Here is a 16,746-nt window from a genome sequence, read left to right as displayed (position 1 = left end):
TTATAGTGTTAAATGTGCTATAGAGTACAAACTGTTGATATTTTAATTGCAAGCATTGGTGACAGAAAATATGAAGGCCCATTTTTCCAAGGCCGTCCATATGGCAAGTGTACTTCAGGTGTAACGTGGCTTTTTTTGCCCAAGTCAAAGCTTCACGCGGGCGTTGAGTTCTGATTCTTAATTTAGTCACTGACTACTGAGTCTCCCTCGTGAGGTGATTAAGCGCAATCTGCATTGGTTCATGAATATATATTGCGAGTCAGTGTCCTGGAAAATAGAGTGTGCCAGTGTGTTATCGTCTCTATTGCGGCTCCCCCAAAATGTGTTTGTTGGCCCAAATAAATACAAATGCAAAAGTATTGTATGGAAAAAAAACAAGTTGCTGAACCTTCACTTTTGTGTCAAACCTAATATGGCCATGATATTCTTATTACCTGATTATAGTGAATGATTTTCCTTTTTTTTTTTTAGTCTGGAAGCTTTTCGTGTATTTATGACCACATAGCAGGTATTTCTGTTCCAACTCGTCAAATTCTGACACATTTTTTGATCTAGTCTCCTCTCACAATTGGTCCGAATAAGGCCTTTGCACACCCTGTTTGACTTGTGAAATATTTCCGCTCTCCCATTGAGAGCATTGACTGGCAACTCTTAAATTTGCTTTGATAATCTGACCCCAAATTTTTAATTATATGGAGTCTTCCTAAAATATAAAGCAATTAATCAATCCCTGAGAGTTCTGCTAGAAATTATCTATGGTTTATGAGAAGTAATTATTTTACAAAATATTATACAACATTTATGGATTATTTTCCCATTGATCTTAGATTCCCCCCTTGGTAAAGTACTAAGTGAAGTCAAAAAACTGAATTCTGGGACTATGTGCGGTATATAATTCACATATAGTGAAGTAGGATGGTAGTTAGTGGTTGTTGTTATGGGCCACTGCACAACACTTTGGCTGATTTTTGGCTGAAAGCTCAAGCTGTCATTGGCTTTTTATTTCCCCGTATCGGCGTCTCATTCTCCCTACTCCAAACATCTCATTTGTGCTCACTGGAGCAAAATGGCTGCAAAGGAAGCGTCGCTTGTCTTGTTAATGAGAAAAATAGCGAGCTCAGCGGCCTCACTGTAAACAGTGTCCCGACACCGAGTTGCAACCTTATTTCATTTTGGCTTCTGTCTCGCTAGACGTTTCTTCTATTTATCTGTTTTCAAAGTAAAAATCAGTTTTAGGTCACCCTAGTTTGTCAAAGTGATTTGTATGCCATTTCAATTTAAAAAAAGAGGAAGGCAGAAAACAAGAAGACTAATATTCACTTTTGGGACAATCTTTTGGCACAATAATATTATTAATTAATAATATTAGAAAAAATAGTTCCACAGTTATCCCCATTGATCGCTATGCACTGCAAAAAAAAATAAAATCTGCAAAAAACAGGGTTATAATGTGAATTCCCTGTAGTCCAAATTGTGCGTAAGAGAATTCATGATACATTTTGTGTTCAATGTCCAGAATCAGCATCTTCTTGTTATTAAATAAAATCATCTAAATAATTTCAACTCTGACACATCAAGGTCAAACGAATCACCCACTGTTAAGGTGATGTGTGCGCATGGAACTTGAATAGCTTGGGTCATCTATCTTACCGGCTTGTATTGGCGGCTGCAAGTATTCAATAGTCTCTGTGGGGTTGCCAGGCAACCATCCAATATGATGTATGTGTATGTTCATTCATTCATTTTCTGTATCGCGCATCCCTTGTAAGCTGCCAAGAGCAGCTAATGAGTTAATACTTCAAAGTAAATACATTATAAAATCATGATCTTCTCTTTTTCAAAATTGGGCAAACTGGTCCTCGAGGGCCAATGTGGGTGCAGGTTTTTGTTGCAACCGATCCAGTACCACAGACACTTTTACCAATGCGATTTCTGCAGAAAACAAGAAGCATCGGATTGTACTAGTGGGACATCAGATTAGTGAAAAGTTGTCCCCTTATGGGTTGGAATGAAAACCTGCACCCACAGCAGCTCTTTGTGGAATAGTTTGCCCACCCATGATGAAAACTATTGCTTACAGGAAAAAAAACAGCTGATTAGACTTGAAAGAATCAGCAATTCACGGTATTATGATAGCAATTAAATAATATGTGATAATATGAAACAATATCTCTTCGTTACCAACAAAATGGATTGGAAAAAAGTGTAGACTTTCAGCATTCATTTAAGCATTTCACAAAAACATGACATAAACCATTTTGTGTTGAGTGCATCCATTGTAAATGATGATTGCGGCATACTAGTGGAGGGAAAACCTTGTCGAAACAAACAAGTAAAGAATGGATGCAGATGTTTGTCAAGATGGGTGCCTAAATGCCCCTAAAAGTAAATAGATAGTGTTAATAACCGCGCAATGAAAAACACTTATGCATCATTTCAAGAACAGAAAAAGGCCAATTACATTTGACAGGAATATTCCACTGTTGGACCCACTTTGATAGAAAAAAAGGCAACATGTCTACAAATGATGGGAGGATTGAAAAAAAGATGAGCCAAAGTATAGCACATATATCGTGATGCCTCATTAAATAATTTTGTGGATCTGCCAATAACGAGCCCTGAGCCTCGAAAATGTATTAAGGAGGGACAAATGTTGTTTTTTCTCCAATTTGACCAAAGCTCTCAAACATTAAAAGCATATAAGAGCATTATTAGCAAAAATATTTTGGTGTAAATCAGTGCAGCACAAAATAATTTTGTGAACAAATACCATTTAAATATTTGCTTTCCATAAATTAAAGTATAAAAAAGGTAAATAGTGAGTACTTAGTACATTCATCTATTTTTACCATGCTCAAATTCCTCAAGTGAAATAACTGCTTACTATTCTGCTTATTTGGGTTACTATGTGTCTCCAGAAATGTGGATTAAATGTCTTGAATTCAAGCAGAAAATTCAATTACCTGTTGTACGAGTGTCTAATACTTCTGAATGCATAAAGAGGAACCCCCCAAAAGAGTTTCCTGTTTTGTGGAGGACATTGATAAGTGTTTTATCCTACGTATATGCGATTAAATGTGAATGTTTAAGCCTTGAAGCTCTCTTTCTGTCAAAATGTCTCTGTCTCCCAATCAGTCTCCAGGGAAACAGGCAGGAGGCAGAGATGCCTTTGTCACCCCAGCCGGCTATAAACACACACACACAAACACACAACCATGTTTTGAGCACTTGGGAAGCCTAAAACAGACGCAAACTTGACTTTTTACCACTTTCCGACTCAGAGTTAAATCACAAAGACCAGTGTTAGCACCCACACACATGGGCAACAGCAAATACACATTGTTTCAAATAAACCACAAAAACATGGTTGTGTGCACACACCCACGGCAGGTGCATTCGAACCCATTAACACAGCAAAGTTGAATAAAGTCAACTGGCATGCGTACCGATGTTTATGTGATGGGTGGTTGATATAACACAAAGTTATGGCCAACGTACAATGGTAGTCAGTCAAGGCCATGAAGCCTTTTCTGTTGGGTAAACACTTGGAGAATCACCCTTTTCAATGAACGAATTACATTTTATAATTCATGACAAAATGAAAATTGGCAATGCTTCCAGTATGTGTATATCACGTTAGATTTTTTTACCATCCCAGTAGTCGTGATGGCTCATATAATCTAAATTGTATCTGTGGGCCAACCAGATTTGACATAACAATTAATTACTTTTTTCTATGCCGGTGTTAAATGATACTTATTGATAAAATAGGAGTTTAACACAACCAGGACAGACCATGTTCAAGTGGAAAACAAAAGAACGGGAGCATAAAATGCACTGATATGGTCTGGACCAGTTACAAAGCCAGCAATCAAACACTCAATAAAGTCGAACGTGCAAGAGGTTTGCTTGGCATGTCCACTTGCTTCCAGGAAAAAAAATAATTTGTTGCAATTAGCAACATGACTTGAAGGATGTGGTGTCCCTCAAGGGCCTGAAGTTAATATATTGGGGGAAAGACGATGAGGACGATGAGGAGAGGTGGCACTCAAGCACGGCGGATAACTCTCGCACAGAATATAACCCACGCCAACGGTCGCCTCTTCTAATTCCCTGGTTGTTTAGGGGGAAGTCTCTGGCAAGCTATTGGAAGGAACAAAAGGTCACCCAGGACATATTTGCCGGAAATGTCATGAATTCAGGGGCGTGTCTCATGCAGGGCTATGAGGAGAGCCTGCCGGGCTAAAAATGTCCCTTGCAGAACCTTCAATTGCTCTTAGTAGATGGAGACACATTTAAGATCCCTCAGGGGAGGAACATCTGACAGTGCGGATGAAGAGACTACAAGAACAAAAAAATCGCAGTGATCCAATAGCTCCAGATAATGAAGGATCATTTTTAATACCAAATTGAAATAAAAGGTCATGCAGCTTCCCAGAAGACAAACATAGACATCCAGAAGACTATAGAGCAGCCAAAACGTCAAAGTCGACTAGAAGACGAATCACCTTTTATGCTACCTACAACTGCAAACACAAGCACCCAAAAAGTCACATTCATGACATTAACATGGAGTGGTACAGCATTGTGGAACAACCAAATGTTAAACTATACGCTAAATTTAAAGAAAAGAAAAATAAATTTAGATTTTGTTGTATTGCTCCATTAACAACAATTACTAATTCAACATTGCTATTGAGAGAAGATTCATGACAAAGACATGGATATTTATTTGACTTCCCATAGCAAATACGTGAAACAAAATGAAGCTTCTCAGATTTGTCTCATTCTATAATCATTTGTTTCTACTTTCCTCCTCATAAGGGTATCTCAGGGGGACGAGAGAAGCTAAAATAGAAATAAAACATCAGAGTCAAACAAGATGGATTAGAGAAATTAAGATTTTAGCAGTTGAAAAAAAAAACAAGTGCTGCTTAAATCCGCTTGTCTCTAATCTAACTCATTTTTCTCAGTGATGTTCTCTCTGTTTTTTATTTCATCTAAGGGACTTAGGAGAATGAGACACATTTGAAAAGCCCAAATTCATCTCCAACATTTCCTATGCTGTTACATACACTGACTGGGATTTAAGGAGCGGAGTCCAGTGGCCACAATTGTAAAATCGAGACAACAAACATGAAAAATCTCTTCTTCCACACACACACATACACACAATAAACCTGATCAACCATCAAGGCGGCAGCTCATATGTAAAAAAAAAAAATAATAAAAAAAGAGAAATGGGACCCGGTCACTCATAAATCAAGATCCCACATTACTGCTATCCATGGATACTCTAGAAGAAGAAAAAAAAATGTTCCTCAGGCACACACAGCAACAGCAGCGGCCATCTGTACAGTATGTGTGAATTGACAGGTGATATTGACAACAGCTGTGCTTTCCCCCCAGAATAGCTAGTAGTGTTTTATCAGCAGGCCTGAGACATGTCACAGTGGGCCCTGGGGCCATAGAGGAACCACGCAGACCTTCTTCAAATGATATATTGATCTGGCATGCCTCACGCTAAGGTCCTAGAGTGTTCTAGCAGCCTCACTTATTCTCAGATAGAGAGACGTGTGTAAAATCGCCAAACACACGTGTTAAGCTGTCACTGCAAAACCCGGCCGGTGATAGAATCTCGTATAAGATGTCTCTCATCCGTGATTGGCTGTATTTGAAGATGCCAAGGCCAGGAAAGTGAAAAAGGAGCCCTGGGGCATTTACAGTTAAGAGCAACTGTGAAAGCTGGAACACACTTCATAGAATTTACAGTAGATCTTAGCCGCCAAGGCTGAAGAATCTTAATTTGGACCAACACCCAATTGTATTTTTAGTTTACTAAAAAGGCCCTGGAGTTTGCCAGGTCACAATTTGAACTTTGTTTAAAAACCAGAAAATGTGCATTGTGAAACCTTGGGTGACACAGCATGAAAGGAGAAAATGGAGTGGGTTATTTTTTGCTCCACTTATTACAGAAGGAGCAAACTCAGCAACACTTATTATGACAAGGGGAAATCATGCAATAGGACTTTTATGTTAGGTTTGCCGGAAATCCTCTGAATAACTTTAACACTCTTTGATGAAGAACTTCCGACTATTGTGCAATGAGTTTAGGTCAGTTCAGGTTATTTCTGTTTCAATTATTTTTTTATTCAATGTGGATTCGGGCTCATATTTTGTGAAACTCTAGAGGTTCCACTGTTCTACATGACAAAGTTTTATAGTTTTATAAATGTCATTCATGCATTATACATGAGAACTGAAATGAAATGACCAAGGCAAATCATCAGTTGTGGAATAATCAACGAATCAAATTTCTGGTAGTTCATAAAAATGAAATGGGATCTTCTTTGGCTCATGCCCTGCACAAAAGAGAAATAGTAATGGTAATGGTTGTGCTATTTTAGTGTTGTTGGTAACAGAGAAAGCAGCACAACATAGAAACAAATCAAAGTTTGAGTATTCAACACCTCATTTTGTATGGAAAGCCACAATTCTGCCAGAAGGGCCACTTTCTCCCTAGTTGTAAATTATTTCCCAATCCAATACTGCAAAGTATGTGAAGCTAAGTTAAATGATTATACAATTAAAACACCAATTCAAGCTTTGTGATGAGCTCCAACTTCTACAGACAAAGTAACACAAAACACATTTGCATACACCGGATGAGTTAAACTTGCAATCATTGGACAAAACATTAAAAAAAGCTCCAAGTATAATACACTGCAAACTGCTTCTTCAATTGCCAGTGCCAGTCACAGCTGAACATTATAATCTTAATACGCAATGATATATTTGTATTGGATCTCATTGGCTTGTGTCCTCATGTTTTGACGCACCCTCTTCAGTTACAGTTTTTGTATTCTTCCTCTCTATTTTTGGATGCTATGCAGAGCAGCTGGACCCGTTCAAGCCTAACATAACAGTTAATACATATTAAAAACATTTAGTTGTGAGATAAATACATCGTGCTCGTATGGTATCGATAGTAAAGATGAGCAATCGGGTAGTTCCAATCCATGTTCCTCACAAGTTGTCAATAAACTAAATATATAGTGCTTAGCAGCATCCATTTGCAGTAAACCATTTTAGTGGCTGAGAATGGGTGATGCATATGCTAGGAGAGTGATTATCAATAATCAATAGTTCAATCATCGTGGTAGACCGCCATCGCTCAAAGCCTGCTTTGGAGGGCTGCTTGGAGCTCCTCACATCCCATCAGCTTTCTTCATTTCCAAGCCATCTGTCACAACAACCTACAGGCGTGTTTTTACTCATTTATCCAGGTGGGCTTGTCACCTAAATCAGAGGTAGCCCACCCAATGATAGCCTTTGGGGCAATATATGTGCCGCCAGAGATGAGAACAAAGAAAAGCTCAAAGGATCTGCAATTAAAAAAACATTTGACATAAAATGTTCAATCAACTAACTCTTATCTTCACTCTAATCTCTATCACCACAAGGGACACAGAGGTGCCGGAGCCTATCCCAGCCAACTGTGGGTAGTAGGCGTGGGGGAATCCCCTCAATAGGTTGCCAACCAACTGTTGGGCACAAATGGACAAACAACCATTCAAGGTCTCACTTATTCCTGAGTATCGGAGTACCCGGAGAAAACCCACGCAGGCATGGGACAACATTTAACACAAAAAATGTCGGAACCCACCGGGGATTGAACCCTCGATCTCAGAAATATAAGGTGGGCGTGTTAACCATTTTGTACCATACCTCTTAAACCATTCTTTTCCCATGTGAATTGGATTAACTTTACTTAGATAGCAAGTCCATTTTCAAAATGTGGATTACATACTGCTGGTTTTATACAAAACATGTATTCTTTTTCTTCATTAAAGTTGGTTTGGATTCAGTGCCTTTCTGCACGGATAGCTGCTTGAAAATAGATTTATCAAGGGAAGATAACACAACCATACGTGTGTCTCTTCACGCTCACATTCTGAGCTGTCTATCAATTCTAATTGATTGGCCCGAGCTTCCGTGTTGCGATGTTCATTGCGGAATCACACATAGCTCAAGAGCCTAAATCAAGCCTTTTTTTATTATTGCCTTCAACCTTTCATACATAGCCTTCCATTTCTCTCCTCCATGCAAATACCCCTGCTATGACGCCCACCAGAGGATGGATTAAAAGACTAAGGTCAAAAGAAAGAAAGCAGTCAGAACAGATAAGAGACAGAAAGATGACACAGACGCCACTGGGTGGAAAGAAAAGAGACAATGATGTATTGAGAGAAAAAATTCTGGATGTGACTTTATCTTAATGAAGTAGAGTCAGGGACAGTCATAACGTAATAAATGGAGGGCAAAAAATTTGTGTGGACAGAGTTAGAACAAGACACAGGGAAATATTCCTTGCCATAATCATAATAGAGAGCCTTGTAAATGGAACATAGACACGCCCACTGGACAAAATTTTGAGCGACGACCTGTCCACTTTCTCTGTCGCCTGATCGTTGATCTGAATGTGATCCGACGTGCAACTGGAAGTAATGTTTTCACTTTATTAGCGAAACAAACCCCAGCCGACCTATTGTGCAATGTCACACTCAAACAAAGCCACAACAAGGACGTGGGGACAAACCTAGATAAACAAACAAGAGCTGCTGGGGGCCGATTCATCTTATTACACACAACAATACGCGGCCAAATGAGAAGCTGGCCTCTGACTGATAGTCGACAATGCCCATTGCGTGTCCTCATCATCAATGTATCACGTCACTGAGTACACACCTCCAGCACCAAACAGCTGGATATTAATCAGACTTTGTTGCATCTTCTGGCCACATTCGATTGTTTTGAAACCCTGCTAGGTCAGGAAAATACTACAGTAAATACATAATAAAAACTAAATAGGAGCTGCCATTCAACAGTTCTCAGTTGGTAAACGAGGACCAAAAAGGGTGTGGTAGACCAATATTTGGTGTGTCACCAACAGATATTGAAAAAATAGAGGGTTTTCTTGGCTTTTTTAAAAACTACAATTGGTGCTCAAAATTCTCTTATCATTTTTACAATTTGTAATGATAGAAATGACAATTATCTATAATTGGCCCTTCAGATTTGCATCACCAACAGTAGTAAAATACAGACATAATTCTTTTAGACATACCAAGATGTCCGGTATTGTACCAGTCGTCGCTAGGCACTCTCTAGGTGTAAACGCATTTTGCCACCTCAGCTGACACGGACATTTTCCGCAACATTACCACTTCGCAAGTCTGGAACATTACAGGCTCGGGTTATGTCTGAATGCAGCAAGTAACGCTTAACTTCAGTGCGTAGAGTTTGATTATGTAGCTATTACAGCACTCTGCTCTACAATGCTCATTTACTCTTAACATGAAATATGATTTGAGAACTTAAGAACATTTTAAGAAACTAGATCAGACAACCATTCGCCGATCTTAGGGCTTAAGAAGAGATGGTCCATTTTGAATGGGATGGCACAGGACACTATGGCTGGACATTTTTCATTTGTTTTTGTTTTTTTAAATAAACGTAGTGACTGAGAACATGCCGTTGTCCAATCTGGTCTCTTACAAATACACGGGTCTGATCGGAACAGTCAATTAACGATTTCTTCAGTGGAGCATAAGTGTGAAAGCTGTCAATAGCACTACATGAAACTTAAGGCCATATTTCATGCGAATGAAAAATCAAATTTCCCAGTGGTGATTTTCCAACCGGTTGTCATCATCAAACTCAAGTGACAAGTTGACAACATCGAGTACTCTCCAGAATTTTGTTGGGCTAATTGGACACAAATATTTTCAAATAACATAGTCGAGATATTACAAATATTTCACATTTAAGCAAAATAAGAAACTCAGGGTCTTACCTTAGTGTAGACACCCCAGGACAACTCTGTCTCGATGACCATGACAACAATTCCGAACATCCCGAAGATCAGGGCGTAGTCGCTCAACCTCTTCCTCTTTTCGAACAGCGCCCTGCGATGGCCCAGTTTGTAGCCAATGTTTTGGTTCTTTCGTTTCGAGGCCTTGGTGGGGCCGGCCCTGGCCCCCGGGCCCACGAGCCCGGAACCGCTAGCGGACCTCCCCGGTTGTGCCCGCCGACTCTCAACCAATGCGTGGTTCTGGTGGTAAATGGACATCTGGTCAGAGGTGGCGTCGCTGATCTCATATCCCGCCCTAGGGTACGGCGAGTCTTCTTTCGATGAAATGACAATCTCTGGTGGGCTCTGGAGGGGCTGCTGATTGATAGAGCACTGGGGGACCAAGGAGGTAGGAGCTTCTCGCTGCCGGTCGTGACCCCCGGTCGGCGTGGCGCCGGCAACTGCAGAAACGCCGGCCTCTTTGGTTTCACTGCTGCTGTCCGACTCGATGAGATTCCTCCGGGAGGCGCTTAGGCGGCTCAGGGGCTTCATGACACCACCCGTGTACTTGCAGGAGCTCATGGCAATCTCGGTGAACGGATTGCTGTCCCTACGGTGGACCAGTGGACTGGCCTGTCTATGCTTGCACCCACGGTCCCGCTCCCTTTCCCGATCCATGGAGGGCGAGTGCGAGGAGTAAAAGAGGGCATTGTAGATGGGAGAGTTGTCCCCGCCTAGGCTGTGCTGTGACCCCAAGCAGGAGGAGAGCGGAGTGCTGGTGGGGTGAAGGGCATTGGGGATGGGCGTAGGACCGCTCGACGGCAACTTTGGCAGGGACGAGGGCGTGGCGACTGGCGACGGGTTGCTGCCGTTCAGGCGGCTGAGGCTGGACGCCGTCGTGTGGTTGGAGTGGTTGGACCCCGGAGCCTGGACTCCGGAGGCCGGCGGGTGGGAAATGCCCGCCAAGGGGAGGAGAAAACGCTGGTCTTCGTCCTCGCTGCCTCCGAGCAGAGCCAGGCTCAAAGAGGGGGGAGGCTCCATGGTAAGAACTGTGACCGCGTACCTCTGGCCTGCCGGACACAAAAACAAGCAATTATCTCAATGCTTCCAATGACACGTCAAGCAAGCATCAGGTGGAACAAACCTTGGGAGACTCAAGAAGGGAAAATTGCCCACATTAGTCATGCACTAGCAATATTTTTTGATTCCGTGTAGTCTTAGGTTGTTTTGGCATCTTGGGAAAGATGACAACTTGGGAAGCTTGGAGGAGAGTCAAAGGAGTAACCTACTTTTTTTAGGGGGTGACATAACCAGACACCTGCCACATCTTGTGTATTCTACCTACCTCTTTTCTTCCTGCTCCCAAAGAGCAGAAGTGTTGGATCACTTGGCTGGATCAAAACACAGCACCCCACTTTTTTTCTTTTTCATGTTGTCACAGCCATGCCATCTTCTCTGTCTTCCCGCCTCTCGCCTCCGTTCATGAGGCTTCCTCCACAGGTCCACCAAGCCGCCTCCCGAGCTTTGCGCACAGCGTCCCGACACTCCAGCGCCCCCTCTCCTCTCCTCTCCTCCTCGTTTGACGCGCCTCACTCGGCGTGATTTCTCATCCCGCGCAAAGGATTCACCGAGCCCACGGTGATGTCGCCGCCAAACACGGTGGTCGCTCGCAAACGAGGAGCCATGGCGAGATGTATCAACCTGTAGCTTATTTGCGCGTCTCCCCCTCCCACGCCCTTTCTCTGGCAAAATGGACAACCCCCCACCCCCGAAACACTCCAAAATGTTACGACAACAATAGGCGGGTAATTGATTAGGTGTGCTTTCCCTCAAACGCGGTTCTGTGAGAACACGGATGAGCGTCTGACTCTCGCCTCCAACTTCTCTCCCCACCTTCCCTCCCACCCCCGCTCGCTCGCTCCTATTGGATGGAGAAGGAGACGCGCTGAAAACAGGTGGCCGCGATCTGGATCCAGTATGAGACAAGGAATTGCGCAAAATGAAAAATGATATCAGCATCAAAGGCTTTCTCGCTGGCATGAAATCTAGCATGATGGAAGATTTGAATTCGCATCACCACCAATGAATTACACCAAGATCCATCAAATCCATGTCATTTATATGAATTAAAATAGTGTAGTACTTTAGATTTTAGTAGAAAAAAAATCATTTCCCGGAATCATGAATTGATTTATCTAGGTTTTTCTAATAGCAAGTAATATAACGACATGTTATTTTCACAGCGCACTTAATTAAATATAAAGTGTACCCAATGTACTATTCCCTGCACCCCTGAAAATGGAGTCATTGCATACGAAATGTTTATTTTATGCATGATTATTGAGGCATTCCCCAAAGGAGGCTAATAAATTACGTGTAAAATTATATGATTTAGATTTAGCTATGGACAGTTTTGTGTAAATTACTTTTCAAAAGTGAAGAGTTATTGTGACTTCTCTAACAAAATTGCTATACTTATTATTCAATTATGAAAATAATTGTTCATTCACTTAAAAAATATATATATATAAAATCTGATTTTAAAAGGCATTTTGTTGTCTTTTTTGCCAAGGACGGGTACTTATCAATCACATAACAAATTAAACTTAGACATAAAGACCAAAAAAGAACAAATCAACATTAAATTTACAGATACTAAACCACTAGACGGGTTTACGTGTATTTTACAATTCTCGCGTGTCTGTTTTTCCTATTAACAGTAAAATTCTAACAACCAAAGCTGCCCAGTATTTTAACAGTAAAATGTAAGTTGTTGTTTTTTCTTTCAGTGCATGCACATACAGAAGATTATACATAAAGAGAAGATTTTTCATTTGGCAACAATGAATACAAAGGTTAATAACTACATTCTGCCATCATGTGGAGGAGCATTTTAATATTTCTGCACTATAATCGCCATGTTTCATTCAGTACTGCAAATAAATAATTTTTCAGTCCAGACTAGATGATTTTTCATAGCGCAGTAATTTGCCACAACAGTGTTTGAGCATTAATAGTTGAACAAACCTGCAGTAAAACAGGTAGCATTCCTTTTATTAATAGCCTTCACACTCAAGCATCAATTGATTATAGGGAGAATTCCCTGTTTTAGGGTCCCATTTTACCCATATTTGTTCAGGTTTTGGAGGTTCTATTGGGGAGTCGCCAGGGTTGTCTAGATTTGCCACTGGTTGAAATCACTTAAGACTCCAAAACACCAGTGTATATTAAATACATCACCTTGACCAAAGTAGATAATTAGGAGTGTGACACAGTGCTTCAATGATTCGTTAATGTGTACTCCACTGAGTCGATTTGGGATAATCCTAGCTAATGAGAGCATTCTACCTGGCTTTAAGGGTATGAATATGGTGGGGATTGAGTGCGTGCTAATGTACACCCTAATTGGATGAGCTTAGTTCTAAAATGTGTGTGGGAGCATGTTGAAGAACACACTGATCACAGGTCAGCTCAAAGGCGTGTCAATAATGCAGGGCTGCATCCGTGAGTGTTAGTCATATGCACAATTAAATAAACATGTCGTTCTTTTACAAGTGTGAATCACTGTTTTTGCTGGTTTTAATGTCACGCTCATCATTTCAGGTGTTGTTTAAGGTGGGAGGAATTAGTTAAAGGCTTGTTCCACAACTGAATGTGTGGCTTCATAATGGAGCAGTAATGGGGAGCGGCTCATAAAGGTCAGAGTAAGAAAAGCTTTTGTATGGACAAGAGAGCATAAAAGATGGAAAATGAAAGGGAGGAAAAGGATGTAATTGGAAGTATTGTTCGGGCTTTATTCAGGGAATAGAATGTGTTTAAATTATATTTTGACGATATGGAAATTATGCAATCACAACCAACAGTTGTGCCCTTTAAGTGTTTGAGAGATTTTCTGGCCATTCGCTAAAGTACTAAAACACAATATGTTAACATAAGAAAAAGAAAAAATCTTGCTCTGTTAGTCAGTAAATGTTTCCAAATTCCTAGATAGATATAATCATTGCATTTTTTTCTTATATTGACCATTATGTTACTTCTACATATAGAATTAACAGCTTGGACTTCATTGTCATTGGGATTGATGGATTTCGCAGTCATTGGAATTGACTAATATTGTCATCGTTGGAATTGAAGGACATATCCATTATTGGGCGTGATGATTAATTCCGCTTTTGAAATTGCCAGATATAGATAATTAGAATAATGTATAGATAATTCCCACATCCATCAGGGCTCTAAACTTGCGGTAGCACGACACACAATCCCTTCTGTGTAATAACTTTAGGGTGAGGTAACATGAAAAGACGTTGGGCGGTGATCTGCCTCCTACTGGCTGACTGAATGTAAGTGAGAAGACAGTGAGAGGTAAGTGATCTTCTCGGGGGTGATGCGATGTATCCATTACGGCAGAATGCCAACGAGTCTGAAATTATCACTTATTTGGGCCTTTTGCCGGGAAAGCGCACCTTATGGAGAAGCACTACCAATTTGATGACAAATTCTATGTCTGATTATTATTATTATTATAGACAAATTCAAAATTGACTGATAGATTGGACAATGGTATTTGCTTCATCAGTAAAAATGTGCACATACGTAATCCCACTTAAACACACTTCTTCGCACTTTAGCATTCCAGTCATATTTTTCCAAGACCTATGAAGAAATGATTCACTAGTTTTTTTTTCTTTCGCCATTAGAACTGCATAAAATGCCTCGGCCAATTAGAAAATTAGATCCGAGGCCTTGCTTGCGATAGTATCATGTGGCTGATGAAGATTAGCCAACTGAGACAGGCGCTCACAGCTATCCGGACACCAATATTTACAAGTGGTGCACAAGCTAGCTACACTTCCTCCCAAAATGCCACTGTGATGGTAAAAAATTTATGCAGGGTTGACTGCACGCGTTCCCAATGAGTCAGCTGCTTGCAAACCCGCAGCCAAGTGATGCCACTGGTTTTAGTGACGCACATACTGCACCACAAGTACTGTCACGTGGCAAGTTTGAATTTTACCCAAAAAGTGTACAAGTGTCAATATTATTGTTGCACACTTTTTTAAAAAATCTAAAACCACAATATTAAGAATAAAAACACTTCTGTACAATTTGTTAAAGTAATTCTGTCATGGCCTGGTCAGAATCTGCTTAACTCATTCGTGGCTGTTATTTTTCTAGTATTTGCCAATACCAATGACTTCAATTTTGCTGTACGTATATCACTATGAAAAAATATATACATACAAGTAAAATGTATTTTAAGTGCTAATTTATTGATTTAACTGGGTGCCAATGACAGAAGTCCAATCGATTTAAATTGGGAGGTCTGGCCACCCTACCAGTCCAAATGGATTGGTTATACTAGTGATTAACTCCCTCAATTTCACAGCTGCAGGATGAAAAGAGCAACGATTGGACGTTAATCATGAAAAATTAAGGAGATAAACCCTTTCTTGGGTTATTTATATTGATTATTTCTAACACAATCCTGACCCTTTCAAAAGATTGGGCTGCCAATTTTACAGTACAGTCGGGCCAGGCTGCTTGGCTGAGTTGTCTGCACGTTGCTCTCTGATAAACCCCGGTTAAATTTATGCATGTACTCAAATTTAAACCCATTTTACAATTAAATCTGTGCTCCATTGAAGGGCAGTAGTAAAACCCAGCTGAGTGGCGACTGTGCAGTTTTACACTTAAGCTAAGGAACTGATAGTCAGGTAGGCAGCATACAGTGACTAAATTGGGATGTAGAAATTTAAAATAAGCTCATAATCTTTTGTCATTAAAAACAACAACATTGTATTCAAAAGGGACAACATGAGAAGGCAATTTAAGGAGCCATCTCACCATTTGGATATAGTAATCATTTGAATGAATAATAGTAAACTGTTTACATATTCTATTCAGTTGATGACAATGTTTTTCTTGTCCACCCTGATGTTCTTCCCCTGCACGATCTCCATTTCCTCAACTTTATTAAGTGCAGATATACAAGTAATCTTGTATCTTTTTCACGCTTGACTCCAATAAGGCCTTTGCACGCCCCGCACAGCTTCTGTGATATTCCCTCTTCTAATCTATTTCCTTGGGAAGGAATCGATTGGCTCCTCTAAGCACTGGGCTCAGGACTAATATTTCACTCCAACAACCCCCCACCCATTCCATCTTCTCCTACGTGCTTGATGTCTTACTCTTTATCATTAGTCCCACCCTTAACTTGACTTAAAGGCAGACAAGAGGGAGCAGTCATTCAAACAAGCACTCATTATTGAACACTTTCACATGGAAAGCTGATGACATTTTAGTTAGGCGCTTATAGGTATGTGAGGAACTATACAAAAGCTAACTCCTACATCTCTTGATATTTTTTAATTGTGCAATTATTTTTGGGTGGGTATTAAAATATCATTGGCAAATCACTACATTATTAGCTAATAATATCGATACCTTGTCTCCTAACAGGGACATTCTAGACTTACCTCTTTAATTCACGATTGTCATTAAAACCCTTATTTTTTACTTTTATACACATTTCTGCAAAAAGTCCCCAATTTAGACTAAGTTTCACACAGCAATTTCATCCACGCTTCAATCCAACAGTATTTGAGAAATCGTAAGTTTAGTTGAAAGCCTATTGCTTCAAGCCATACATAAGAAAATCCAAACCACTAAATTTTAGTAATTCATCAGAAATATCAGGTCACCTGGGCCCAATTCCACAAGGTGTAGTTGGCATTCACAGATCTTAAAGGCCTAAACTGCGGCCATTTTTATTTGCTCATCCCTATGTGCATTGAACCATTTTAATTGCACTTTCTGATCACTATTATGGCATCGCACCCTCAAGTCATGTTTCGGAAAGAACTGATAACTTTCAACTCTGGAAAAGATGG

The 16,746-nt window shown here is 40.4% G+C and overlaps 1 protein-coding gene across 3 annotated transcripts in view; it reads right to left on the bottom strand.

The window, feature by feature from the left end:
- Nucleotides 1-11,603, bottom strand: part of kcnn3 (potassium intermediate/small conductance calcium-activated channel, subfamily N, member 3) — a 48,598-nt gene extending 36,995 nt beyond the window's left edge. Inside the window, exons 1-2 of one of the 3 annotated variants that reach the window (XM_077721135.1) lie at nucleotides 11,199-11,603; nucleotides 9,857-10,923 (exon numbers count right to left, since the gene is read on the bottom strand). In XM_077721135.1, coding sequence (XP_077577261.1) covers nucleotides 9,857-10,894 — 1,038 coding nt within the window. In that variant the 5' untranslated portion in view covers nucleotides 10,895-10,923; nucleotides 11,199-11,603. The remainder of the gene's footprint in view (nucleotides 1-9,856; nucleotides 10,924-11,198) is intronic. The other 2 variants (XM_077721133.1, XM_077721132.1) reach the window with 2 other exon arrangements.
- Between the last annotated feature and the right edge of the window lie 5,143 nt (nucleotides 11,604-16,746).

Source organism: Stigmatopora nigra, chromosome 7, assembly GCF_051989575.1.
Source record: "Stigmatopora nigra isolate UIUO_SnigA chromosome 7, RoL_Snig_1.1, whole genome shotgun sequence".
Classification (NCBI taxonomy): Eukaryota; Metazoa; Chordata; class Actinopteri; order Syngnathiformes; family Syngnathidae; genus Stigmatopora; species Stigmatopora nigra.
This window is presented reverse-complemented; position numbering and strand designations above follow the sequence as displayed.